The sequence below is a fragment of the Trichomycterus rosablanca genome, chromosome 25 (genome assembly GCF_030014385.1).
Source record: "Trichomycterus rosablanca isolate fTriRos1 chromosome 25, fTriRos1.hap1, whole genome shotgun sequence".
Lineage (NCBI taxonomy): Eukaryota > Metazoa > Chordata > Actinopteri > Siluriformes > Trichomycteridae > Trichomycterus > Trichomycterus rosablanca.
The window spans coordinates 16,451,105-16,465,184 of record NC_086012.1 but is presented as its reverse complement, the minus strand read 5'-3'; the positions used below and the strand labels follow the sequence as shown (position 1 = coordinate 16,465,184).

The 14,080-nt window shown below is 42.0% G+C and overlaps 1 protein-coding gene across 2 annotated transcripts; it reads left to right on the top strand.

Annotated features, from left to right (window-relative positions):
- Positions 1-313: 313 nt before the first annotated feature.
- On the top strand, positions 314-13,899 carry mmp16b (matrix metallopeptidase 16b (membrane-inserted)). 2 transcript variants are annotated; one of them, XM_062988097.1, is made up of 10 exons: positions 314-452; positions 5,828-5,976; positions 6,344-6,466; positions 9,171-9,475; positions 9,829-9,990; positions 10,724-10,938; positions 11,076-11,214; positions 11,614-11,764; positions 12,513-12,628; positions 13,339-13,899. In XM_062988097.1, the coding sequence occupies exons 1-10, from the start codon at positions 354-356 to the stop codon at positions 13,701-13,703; spliced, it is 1,824 nt and encodes a 607-aa protein (XP_062844167.1). In that variant the 5' UTR covers positions 314-353; the 3' UTR covers positions 13,704-13,899. The 2 variants fall into 2 exon arrangements, with proteins under 2 accessions (XP_062844167.1, XP_062844166.1); XM_062988096.1 differs by having other exon boundaries at positions 9,171-9,490.
- The last annotated feature ends 181 nt before the right edge of the window (positions 13,900-14,080 follow it).

The window sequence follows — 14,080 nt, the reverse complement described above, 5'->3', positions numbered from 1 at the left end:
GATTGTGTGCTGAGTGTGTGTCACACATTATTTATGAATTGACATGTAGAACCAGAGCGGCAGTCAGAGCGCATGCGCAGATCTCACATCTGCACATACCATGGGACGCGGCTGCTGATGCTGGATGCTGGATCCGAACCTCCCTGCTCGCCATGCTGGACGATGGATAAAAGCAGAAAAGATGCGCCAGAACGGACAGCCTGGAAGGGTCAATCGTCGAGCTAAAATAAAAGATGTGGTCAAGCGTGCGGATGGTCCGGTCTGCGGATGCTTTTCTGTCGCGTCCTGGTTTCTGCATCCTGGTCCAGGCGAGTCGCCCTTGATGTAGGATCGAAACTGAAGGAACCGGAGTCATGAGCACTGCAGTGGCGTGTGTGTACGCGGCTCTGTTATGGCTGCAGGCCAGCTGGTGGATGAGATGTTCAGCCTGGGAGGAGACATTCGGCGTTGAGGTGAGTGCATGATGGAGCCCGGCCTGCAGTCACCTCACATCTGCTGCTCCGCTTTTCAGTCCTATTGATTCATTTCATTGTGTTTATGCTGGATTTATAATAATGGCATCAAGATCAGGTGACATTCTGCTCTGTTCAGCTGTTTGCTGCTGCTTGTTTGCATTTTGTACAATTATAATAATTCTATTCAATTCTAGACTAGTTCTATTTGCTGATATCACAACATTCCCATCTGTTATTTTTCAGTGTTGTTTTGTTATTCCGTTCAGGGTGGTTCGATGGGTAGCACTGTCGCCTCACAGCAAGAAGGTCCTGGGTTCGATCCCCAGGTGTGGCAATAAGGGTCCTTTCTGTGTGTAGTTTGCATGTTCTCCCCGTGTCTGTGTGTGTTTCCTCCGGAAGCACCAGTTTCCTCCCACAGTCCAAAGACATGCAGTCAGGTGAATTGGGGATACAAAATTGTCCATGACTGTGTTTGACATTAAAATCCTAATAAAAACATTATTCCATTCTATTCTATTTAGCCTCAGTCCTATACTTTACTTTGTTTGTCATATTCCACTCAATTCTGTTGTATTTTACTTTATTATTTATTCGTTGTCTGCTTTACCACACTATTTTGTTAAGGGTCATGGTGGGTTCGATTCACTGGGCAAAAGGCAAAAAAACACCTCAGACAGGTCACTAGTCCATCGCACACACAAACTCACACTTAGGGCAGTTTTAGTATCTTCAATTAACCTGACAGGAAACCGGAGCACCCAGAGGAAACCCACACAGACACAGGGAGAACACGCAAAGACCCCACACAAAAAGTATCATGGCCGCCTAGCCAGGGAATTGAACACAGGCCCTTCTTGCAATGAGGTGCTACCCACCGTGCCAACGTGTCGTCCCTTTTAGTTTATTAGATTACATTTTATTGGAATTGTAATATATTCTGGTCCATGTGATTCTATATTTCACTGCAGATATAATATAATAAGCCAATGTTATGTTGAAATGTACAGGTATATATATTCTACTCCATGTAGCTTTTCTGCTTCTCTGTTCTATTCTTTTAGAGAATATTAACAGTAGTTTAAAGCTTATTTAAGTCTTTTATTGTTTGCGCTGCCATCTGCTATTATCTTTATTTCATAATATGTTGGTTTTATGTCATTAATGCTAGTTTTCTACACTTGATGTGTTGCAATCTCCTCTTCTGTTCCTTTCTGTAATACTAAGTTTATTAGTTTTAGTTACACTGTTATTAAATATGTACTCAACCATGTATTTATTATTTTTATCCTCTTTAATCTTACGCTTTACTTATTTTTGTTTAATCTATTCTATTTCATTTTCTTGTCTTACATCTTAGTGTTTCTCTCTCATGCTGTTCGTGATATAAGATTAAATATCTGATTAAATATTTGCACCATTTTATTCTATTCTAGTTCCATCGATTCTGGTTTTTTATCTTTAGTATAGTTGTCTGTTATTTCTTTATATTGTATTATTCTAGACTGTTTTTATTTTTCTATTTTTTACATCAACAGGCTTATAGAACGGGCTTATAGAATTCTTAGCAGCTGACAGGACGTTCTGTTCAGTTCTACCTTATCCAAGCACTAATCGAACCCTGCTCAGATTCAGAGATTTGATGGGATCTAATATTAGAAGCGTTACATCTATTTTCTTCTATTCTATTATTTTACTATAGCTACTATGTTCAGGTTTAGTTTACTATGTTCATTTCATTTCCTTACATCGTACATTGTTACTACAAAGTCTTTGTAGTAACTGATCAAAATCATATTCTACCTTTTTGTGTACTATCCCAGGTGACCCTATTCTATCTTTCCTCTCCCACCCTAACCTACCGCTCTGTATCCTTTCTTTTTCTGTTCCAACTTAACCAACTATGTCTTATTCAATATTTCATTTTCTTCTTATGCTATTCTATTTGATCATATTCCATCCTACCCTATCCTTGTTTTTCTGGTCTCTTTGTTTGGTATAATCATGGCTGTGTATGGTTAAAGCACAGTCAGGTTGTAGTGGGTGGGATGAGGAGGTGGAGGCTGGGTGTTGTGATGTGACAGCTCTATTATTGGCTCAGAGCTTCATTCACACTTCTGTTGCTATACTGTACTGTAGGCTGGTACAAACAGACCTTTAAAGACAAATGCTGCCCACCAATTTATAGCTGAACGTTTATAGAAAAAGAGTTGTTATTCGTGTCTCGGTCCCAGTGGTGCAGCTACAGTATAATGCAGCACATGAATAATTATGAATCTGTGGGTTATATAATCCTCCTGCTTCTTATGTCCCATATTTTTGTGGGTCAAAGTGTGTGATGAGGTTTCAAGACGTCAGTACAAGCGCTTTGATCAGCAGAAAACAAGCAATTCAAATGAACAGCTACAGTGTTGATAAAGCATAATCATTGTTTTGTTTTTATATTTTTAAACCAGTATTTCCTAGAAAGGATTGTGTGTCATGTCTATGTATTTTAATAAGACTCATCTGGTAAACAAGATATAGGATTGTTTTTTGTTGCCTTAAGAGACACATGCAGTGTACCTTAGATATAAGACATAAGTCCATGAGCTGAAGCATAAACCCTGTACATAATTGCTTTTGGGTCCACATACAGCAATGGTGCTACAGCATCCCTGAGGCAGCTCACCTCCACAGCACTTTTCTTGTGATGGTAAAAAGGCCAAAAGGTGCTGCAGTTTCCTGGAAAAAAAGATTAAGAATGCTGACATAAGTGCCAGTGAAAAAGCCGGGCAGGTCCGATCCCAGCATGACGGCCTCCAAGTGTAAAAAAGTGCTGATAAAATGAGAAGCCAGCAGTGAGCTGACAGTTTGTCTGGGGAAAAAAAGAGAAGAAACTCTTCAGCTGAAGCATAATAATGCTTAATGAGGTGCAGAGACCGTCCTTGAAGTGCCGATTAACAGAACTGGTACTGTCGGGCATCTACACCAGCCTGTAATGGCTGTGGGTCCATTAGAGTCTGTCTGTAAGATCTTGTGCCCAGTCAGTTCAAAATTCAACACAGCAGTTTTGTGGTCAGACACTGACATCGGACACAAAGGTCTGGTTTGCGATAGACATTCCAATTCGTCCCAAAGGTGGTTGTTGGAGAAAGGGCTTTGTGCAGGCCACTAAAGTTTCTCATCAAGCTCATCAAACTATGTATTTTTGGACCTGGCTTTATGCAAATGGCCACAGTCATCCTGAAACAGAAAAGAACCATCCTCAAATTGTTGCCAAAATGTTGGAGGTTTATATAACTGATTTTATATATGAGGGATCTTCACTTTTTCTTCAAGTTTCTGCACTTTAATATTTTGGTTGGAAGCAGTGAGGGTGCGAGGAGTTGTAATCTGTCGCATCTGAGAGACAGAGAGAGCTTATAGTTGGGGAATCGGATATGACTAGATTGAGAAGAAAAGAGGAAATGAGGACATGCAAAGAATCACTGATAGAACAGTGCTCACCTGGATATGTGACTCTGTAGCCAGTTGTCATTGTACAGTTTGTTCTTGATGCCAAGGACAAAAGTACTGCTGATGAAAAGCTCGCTCCATGTTGTCTCATATTTATGAGCCATGTGGGGAATTTAATGTTAAGAATGTCATTAAAATGCAGGACGTCGTTTACAGAATCGTGTATGAAATTAGAATCCAGTATGCTTATTTAAATGAAAGAAACTTGACAGAGGAAAAGGACATAATGTAAGAAACACAGATTTAGGCAGAAATAATGACATTCTAGAGTTTGGAGCAAAACTGCCATGATAAACATATTTTAGATTTTTTAGGGCTCAAACTCGACTTCATTCATTGTCTGTTTACCACCACTTTACCCTGGTCAGGGTCGCCAGTCCATCACAGGGCAAACACACACACCTATCTATCTGTCTGTCTGTCTGTCTATCTATCTATTTGTCCATACGTCCATCTATCTATCTATATATCTATCTATCTATCCGTCCGTCCGTCTGTCCGTCCGTCTATCTATCTATCTATCATCCATCCATCCATCCATTCATCCGTCTATCTATCTATCTATCTGTCTGTCTGTTTGTCTGTCTATCTATCTACTGTATCTATCATCCATCCATCCATTCATCCGTCTATCTATCTGTCTGTCTGTCTGTCTATCTGTCTGTCTATTCACCTATCTGTCTGTCTGTCCGTCCGTCCGTTCATCCATTCATCCATCTATCTATCTATCTATCTATCTTACACAAACACAGTCACACTTAGGGCAATTTTAGTATCTCCAGTTAGCATGACTGCATGTTTTTGGACTGATACGGACACATGAAGAACATGCAAACTCCACACAGAAAGCACCCAGAGCTCTTCACCTGGAAAACTAACCCAGGACCATCTTGCTGTAAGGCGAGAGTGCTACCTAGGAAAATGATTTAAAAAATCATAATTAAATTTGCCGATCTTCGGTTTACAGCTTGATAATCACTCGGTTCCATTCTCACTTTATTCAGACCTTCTGATTCCTTCGACTCAGCAGGAAGATTTAAATAACAATTTGAAAAATCTGCTCCTTGAAAGAAGAAAAACAAATCTTGTTTTGGCACGTCAGTACATTTCAGATCTAAACTGCAATTGACAGCTCGCTGGACGTGCAGCTATTTATAGAAGATCAGAGACGTCTGAGCCGCTCGACTCTGTGCAGTTTAATCACAACCCGAGGGAATCGGGACTCGGTGGAAAACAACTCGGATCGATACGACACGTCAAGCATTGGAAATATTGCGCCTCGTTTTGTGTTTTGTAGCAATTTTTTTATTGATCTGACGTTATTGATCAGGCAGCCTATCTGTCTGTCTGTGTATCTACTGTGAATTCTCTGGCTTTGATTTTTCTGAACACGTTTCGTGTTGTGAACACACTTCACTTCCATAATGAAACAGTAAATTATGTTTTATTTATTGTTATTAAAAAATTAAACCTGAAATCTCTTTTTCACGAGAGACTTTATGGCAGCAGTTACAGCAGCGAGCACTTTTGGGTACATCTAAACAAGCTTTTCACGCCTGGATTTGGGCAGTTTATCCTGTTCTTAATAGCATCTCTGTCATGCTGGTCAGATTGTATGATGAGTGTCTGTGAACAGCCATCTTCAGGTCTCTTCACACACGCTTGATGTGGATTAGATCTTGGCTTTGCCTGGGACACTCAGTGACACACAGAGACTTCAGTTTTGTTTTGGATGTATGCTTTAGGTCATTGTCTGAGCTTGCATGCGCTTTTCTTCAAACGTAAATACAAATAAAAAATTGTAGCAGTGAGTATCAGTTTGAGAAGTGAACGTTTGCGTTAACATTTTCCTTCTGTTTTTTCCTTCTCTTTTCCAGGATTGGTTAAAGAGGTTAGGCTACCTACAGACCACCGAACCCAACATGGCCGTCCTGTACTCGGCTCAGACCGTGCAGTCAGCCATAGCTGCCATGCAGCGCCAATACGGCCTCAACATCACGGGCACTTTAGACCAGAGCACTATAGAGTAAGTACGTCCATAATAAACACAAAAATATTCATTCATCCTGATCAGTGTCACAGTAGGTCCGGATCCATAGACAGGCTGCCGTTCCATACAGCAATTAAGTGTTAGTGAGTTATAAAGTGAGTTATTTACTCATTTTTATTAGCCACTTAATTAGTTAGGGTCACAGTGGGCCTGAAGCCCACCCAAAAACACTAGGCACAAGGTAGGAACAAATCTTGGTTAGTATCCCGACAGGGCAAATTCAGGAATCCATTTATACATTTGCATCAGGGGTTTACAAACTGAAGCAAGTTCAACAATATTCATTTATCTGCATTGTTAATAAATGTATAACAGTTTGAATTGTTCATCGTGTGTTTTGCAGCTGGATGAAGAAGCCCAGATGTGGAGTCCCAGATCAACTCAGAGGAAAATCAGGTTCAAAGTCACGGAAGCGACGCTACGCGCTCACGGGCCAAAAGTGGCAGCGCACACACATCACATACAGGTTGGCATAACGGCAGCAAACTAACACAGTTAGTAGCTAGATCTTGAAAGCAATGATCCACATACTGATGGTGTAAATGCACCAAGACTTTATTAAAACGAATATGAATCTCGTTACCTGAAGCACTTTAGGTGGTGTGGGATGCACTTTAGCCAGATAAAATACAAAAGCCGCATCTGAAAACCAAAACTGCTTCTGATAGGTTATATTACAGTAGTTTATAAATGCAGACATTCAGACTTTAAGAAAAAAAATTCCTTATAACATCAAACATACAGCTCATGACATCAGGGGCTTGATCACTGATGATGCCGTGGCCATGTGTGGTCTTCTGTAACCCGTAACCCTTCAAGACACTCACCAGGCTCATCTTGAAACATCACGACTCAAGAAAGTCATGCATCAAGGCTGCTCTCTGTCCTGGTACCCAGGTGAATCTCTATATGAGATTAGCACATGTGCCAGAGGGGGCGTGTGTTAGCTACTCAGGGCAGTTGTTTGTTTATTGTTTATTTGGATTTTAACGTCATGTTTTACACCCTTCGGTTACATCCACGACAGAATAGGTAGCTACTCGTTACACGAGATTCATCAGTTCACAAGGTTATATCGAACACATCATGGACAATTTTGTATCTCCAGTTCACCTCACTTGCACGTTTTCGGAGGAAACCCACACAGACACGGGGAGAACATGCAAACTCAACACAGAAAGGAGCCGGAACCCAGGACCTTCTTGCTGTGAGGCGACAGTGCCACCGTGCCGCAGGGCAGTTGTAGCCTAGTGGTTAAGGTACCGGACTAGTAATCAAAAGGTACCACTGTCAGGTTGCCACTGTTGAGCTCCTGAGCAAGGCCCTTAACGTTCAATTGCTTAGACAATATACTTTGGATAAAAGCGTCTCCTAAATGCTGAAGTGTCTGCAGCAGTAGAGGCGAAAATACAAATCGGGTAATTAAATACGACTAGACTGGGAGGAAAATTGGAAGTAAAATGCACTAAATAGTCTTGCCAGGATACAATCCAGTTTTAGGATGCATGCAGGTACCAGATATAAGCACGGCCCAGATGGAGTCCAGCAGTGAAGCCTTAGACTGACCCAGGGGGACGTTCCAGTCCAGGCAGTGACCATTGGTAACAAAATCTTCGACTCCCTAATACTTCACACTGCAGTGGAGTTACAGTCAAGCAGAAAATAACTTTATTTTTTAATTCCTGAAGATGACGGAGGAAATTCACGCTGTCCTCACTTCAATTTCGAACCGTCTGGCTCCGGCGGGCGATAACACGAACGGTTTATTCAAATCTGCTTATTTTTAATTGACGGGCCTCCTACGTAAACGGGACGCAGACGAGGCTGACGGACGCTGACGGCTCTCTGAATGGAGAGAGAGGAGTGAATGAAGGAGGCAGAGAAGATTTTCAGCTTCTTCCTGTCTGTCAGGCGCTGATAAAGACTCAGAGGTGTGAAGTTGGGCTAAGCCGTCTTTTCTTAGACTTCACTTCAGCTGTGAGAGGAGAAAATAGTTTCCTGTTCTGGAGTAATTGTCTTGCTTTAATGCTCAGGCAGTTTATCATCCTAATGGAGCGTGATGAGCTGCGCTCCTGTACCCTGACTTTTCTGCTGATCTCGTTTAGGCCTTGCACTTTTTTTAATGGTTTGAATAAATATTTAGAGAGAATAAACAACAATCAGCGTCCAGCTTTGCAGCAGTGCGGTGTGTAATCGCGCTCCTCGGGTTTCGATGAACCTGTTAAACAGCTGCGCGAGTATTGATCACGCTCAGACTCCGTCCATTTCATTTGAATCTAATTAACTGCGGGTTATTTGTCTCTGTCAGGGCTTTTTAAATGCTTATCATTTACACTATATGACCGAAAGTATGTGGACGCCTGATCATTAGCTTGTTGAGCATCCTGTTCCAAAACCAAGGGCAGTTTATATAGAGGTAATAATTATTTTTACTCTTATGGAAAGGCTTTTTATTACATTTTGGAGTGTGTCTATGGGCATTGTGTCCACTTAAACTAAATGTAAGTAAGGCCACACTGATGCTATAAAAAGTTTAATAGAAGTGAGGTCAGAGATCTGTGCAGGGGGTAAATTTGACCACCGATTGCTTTTGTTTACTCACTCACTCACTGTCTTAACCGCGTATCCAATTAGGGTCGCGAGGGGGTGCTGGAGCCTATCCCAGCTTTTCAATGGGCACAAGGCACACAGTAACACCCTGGACGGGGCGCCAGTACATCGCAGGGCAGACACACACACACACACCCATTCACCTATAGGGTAATTCAGTGTCTCCAAAGAACTTGACTGCATGTTTTTGGACTGTGGGAGGAAACCGGAGCTCCCGTAGGAAACCCACGCAGACACGGGGAGAACATGCAAACTCCGCACAGAAAGGACCCGGGCCGCCCCACCTGGGGATCGAACCCAGGACCTTCTTGCTGTGAGGCGACAGTGCTACCCACTGAGCCACCGTGCCCTGTTTTCTTAAACATGGGGTATTCACCTTTTAGTAATGGGTGTGGCTAAACCACTTTCAATTTATGGTTATAAGGGGTGTCCACATATTTTTGGCCAGATTTGGGACTCGTTTATATAAGCACAGTCTAAATATAAGAATCAGATTGATCATGTGCGCTCTGCTAAACCTTTAAGTCAGAATATCAAGTGTTCCTTTGTTGTTTGTTTAGCATAAAGAACGTGACGCCTAAAGTGGGTGCACGGGAGACCCACGAGGCCATCCGGCGAGCCTTCGATGTATGGCAGGGTGTCACGCCGCTGAACTTCGAGGCTGTGCCCTACAGCGCGCTGGAGAGCGGCAAACGCGACGTAGACATCACCATCATCTTCGCTTCCGGTTTCCACGGCGACAGCTCTCCTTTCGATGGAGAGGGTGGCTTTCTGGCTCATGCGTACTTCCCAGGTCCCGGTATAGGGGGCGACACGCATTTCGATTTAGATGAACCATGGACCCTGGGCAACCCCAACCATGATGGTGAGAGAACGGCAGGTTAGGGGATTTTTGTTGTTTGTCTTGCAAGTGTTTTTGAATAAAAGTGTCCAAATAAATGAATAAATACAGACGCAGTGAATCATTTGCATGGATCACGGATTAAACAGCAGCGTGTTTATTTTCCTGCTCTGTATGATTATAAAAGTGTGTTTATGTTTCTGTTTTTCTCCATACATAATTCATCCGAATGCTTGCAGGCTTATTACTGCAGTTACTTTCTAACCATTATCATAATCTTCTGTTTGTGTGTGTGTGTGTGTGTGTGTGTGTGTGTTTCTGCATGTGTGTATGTGTGTGTGTGTATCTATCTCACTCGTTTTTGTCCTGTATTACAGGGAATGACCTGTTTCTGGTGGCCGTCCATGAGCTGGGCCATGCTTTGGGTCTGGAGCATTCCAACGACCCCACTGCAATCATGGCTCCTTTTTACCAGTACATGGACACAGAGAGCTTCAAACTGCCTCATGATGATCTACAAGGCATCCAGAAAATCTACGGTAATCATATATAAATACATACAATAGTTGTTTAGAAGGAGATGATTTGCTGCTCTGTGAAAACACACATTTTATTAGATATATAAACAAGATAAAAAATTTATTTTATTGTTGGAGCTATGCAAAGTCGGCGTTTGTGATGCTCTATTTGCATGTGCTTGACTGTATGGCAGGTTTGGCAGGTTTCACAGTTTGGTGCATCAGTTAGGGCAGAGTTTTTCAAACCATTTCTTCAAGCGACCCAGGCAACACAAGCAATGCATCGTACTCTTTGTGGTTTACAAGATGTAACATAAAGCCTCCACAAGGGGGCGTGTGGGTACAAGTTTATTTAATTAATTAATTATTATTTTTCCTCTGTGACCCATTTTTTCGACTCACAGCCCTTAGTGTAAACCCTTAGGGTAGGTAGTGCATCAGTCTTTTATGTCCAATTCGTCAGCTGGTTTTGAGCTACAGTTTTCTACTACCCCAACATCATGGCTTGATAGGAACTGAGTGCGTGTGTTTGACTGGCCTGCCTGCAGATGTGTGTCCTACTGTAAATACTGTATATGGCGCATCATGAAGGAAAAAATCATACGCTAGTGATCATGGACTGTTGAGTGACTCGTATCAAACAAGAATGGGCAAAATTTTCACTCAGTTCACAAACAATTAAAAATTGTAATTCATAGTAAATGTTTTATGTTTTAATGTACAACAATAACACAAAAAATATTTAAACTTCCAGGTCCTCCAGATAGGAACCCTCAGCCAACCCGACTGCTCACCACGGCCCCGCCTCCTCGCCTGCATCCTCCTGACCCCCGGAAGCACGACCGGCAGAGCCGTCCTCACCGACCGCCACAGAAATCCAAACCCTTCAATCCCAACTCCAAACCGAATATCTGTGACGGAGGCTTTAACACACTCGCCATCCTGCGCCAGGAGCTGTTTATCTTCAAGGTACAAATGACCCGAGCTTAAATTTGATCTCTGATTGCTTTTGTAGGTTGCTTTATTATTTACTTTAACATGGGGACTGTCTAAGTAGTATTTAGCTAGCTATGTTATCATGCTGAGTAACGCTTGTGTTTCATCAGGACCAGTGGTTCTGGAGGGTGAGGGATAATTCAGTGGTGCCCGGATACCCAATGCAGATCAGTCAATTCTGGAAAGGCCTGCCGCCGAAGATCGACGCTGTATATGAAAACAGTGAGGGGAAGTTCGTCTTCTTTAAAGGTGAGTCTTTATTCTGGTTGCTTCAGCCTTGTATTTAAACCACACCTATTGGCAACCGGTGTATCATATGCAATAATTGGGGAAGGACCATTCCTATTCCTGCATGACCTGCCACTATACACACACAGAGGTCCAAAAAGGCATTGTATGTTAAGTTTGGGAAGAAGAACTCCAGTGGTCTGTACAGTAAACAAAGTCAGCTGAGAGCCAGGCCATCTTATCCAACATCAATGTCTGACCTTACAAATAAAATTTGCCAGAATGGGCACAAATTCTCACAGTCTTTTCACAGATTTTGTAAAGTCGTCCCAGAAGAGTGGGGGCTGTTATAGCTCCAAATGAGGGGGTTTGTCTTATATACATCAAAAAATGTGGTGTTATTTTTATTTATTTCTAAAGGCCACCGGTTTTGGGTATTTAAGGACACGACTCTGCAGCCCACCTACCCTCAGGACATCTCACTGTTTGGAAACGGCATGCCCTCTCAGAACATCGAGACAGCCGTGTGGTGGGAGGACGTGGCCAAAACCTACTTCTTCAAAGGGGACAGGTCAGTGATAGTGGAACTTCAAATATTAGCAAAATATTAACATACATACAAAGATACATCAAAGCTACATCATAAACAAAAGGCACCAGTAAGCAGAATTTTATAAATGTGGGGATGCAGCTTTTGCCAATTTCATTTAACCAATAACCAACTAGTATCCCATCAAATAACTAAACACATAAATAAGTTTAATATCAAGTCATTGTAGTTTATTAATTTAAAACAGTATAACATAATAAAGTAGCAGTTATGAAGAACACTGTGAGCAGGACCAGTTCAGCACTCAAAATGTAGATTTTATACAGAGACGGTAGCAAACAGTTCACAATAAAAATAGAACTGTTTCTGGTATACTTAGTATAGTTATGAGAAGCTGATGAGTCGAATTTGACTTTTATACTGGAAAATGATAAAGAACATCCACATCATTTTTGTAAACAAATAACAGTACACACAGATCCACATGTGCAGAAATGAATATGCGTTCAGACTGATTCACATTTAAATAATATAAATGTATTGAAAGGTTTACCTATTTGTGTTATTTCCAAAGCTGCCGTAGGTGTACTGAGCCTGGTTGTGTTATAAATCAGCACTATCACTCTGTAGACGTCAGTATCTTTGCTCTAAATACAAAATAGTCCAACCATTGACGGCTTTAAATGTTTGGATTTTGAGCTTTACAACCACATACATCTGCATATTACAACATGCAACTAAACATCTGTAAATCTTTTTATTGGTTAAGGTACTGGAGGTATAACGAGGACATCCGAAGTATGGATCCGGGTTACCCCAAACCCATCACTATTTGGAAGGGCATTCCAGACTCTCCTCAGGGGGCCTTTGTAGACAAAGCTAATGGTGAGCACTTTCTCTTAAGCACTTATGTGAAAATAATGAAGAAATGGGAATAACCTAATTTTGGTGGGAAAAAACCTAAAGTGTAATAACACATCTATACCCACTTTTATAATCTGATAGTGAAAAACGTTCAGGGCGTCGACCTAACTTGCCAGATCTCTACTGGCGGAAGTTTATGTTATCTAGTTAGAATTCTAGAATGTTATCTAGAAAATGCTAGAAAAGTATATTGCAAATTATTATTAAATATTAAATACATACTTACTGCATTGCGATCGGATGGCACAGCGGTAAAATACACTAGCCCTTTATAGCTAAGATCTGGGGACCCAGGGTTCGAATCTCATGTCTGCATAGACATGATTGGCTTATGTTGGGATGTACACTTCGCAGTGCGCTCTAAATGTAAGCCCGAATAGAAACAGGAAGGTTGTGTCAGGAAGGGCATCCAACATTAAATCTGTGCCAAGACTGGTATGAGGACCAGATCCACTGTGGCGACCCCTAAATATGGGAGCAGCTAAAAGAAAATGATTTTTAGGAGTACTAATGCCTAGTGTTGTTCTCTTAAAGAATGATTCTTGCTAAGGGCCATTTAAAGTGAATTTTCTTCCCATTTTAGACTGATAAAGCTTTTCAAATGGCTGCAAAACTGGAATTCCACTTTATTCTATTTTAAAAAACCTAATTTGTTATGTCTTTTTCCTCAGGCTTCACATATTTTTACAAAGGAAAAGAGTACTGGAAGTTCAACAACAGACGCCTGCGGGTGGAGCCAAGCTACCCCAGGTCTATTCTCCGGGACTTTATGGGCTGTGACGGGCTGCCCTCCGACCCCGACTGGGACTGGCATGTAGCGCAGGACGAGGAGGCTCCTCAGTACGAGAACGACGACGTGGATATCGTGCGCAAGTCGGAGAGCACTGGCGGCACGGAGAAGGCGGTGGCCATCGCCATCCCGTGTGTGCTGGCCCTGTGCCTCATGGTCTTGCTGCACACCGTGTTTCGCGTCAAGAGGAAGGACACCAAGCGGCACATACTTTACTGCAAGCGCTCCATGCAGGAATGGGTCTGAAGAGGAAGGATCTCTCCCCGTTCCAAGACGTTCTGTCATTTAGGTCCTCGGGGGTGTGGAACCTCACTTAAATCTCTCAGCATCGATGGATGGCAGGGAGACGAGGAATAGACAGCATGCCCACGTCTTACTTGTGGTGTCCGCTCTTCCTAAGAGTGCCATGTCGTGTGTCCATCGTTGGCTACTGCAGCCGTTTACAACACTAAACCATGTGGACAGCTTTCTAACTCTCGACAAGCTGAACAAATCATAACGATCAGAAAAATATGAACTAAACATGATGTGTATCATAATTCTTCATATCACTCCACAATATGGTTGGATCATCTGAAGGTTCTATACTGTTTATGTTGTGTGAATTGGTATTTTAACCAAAA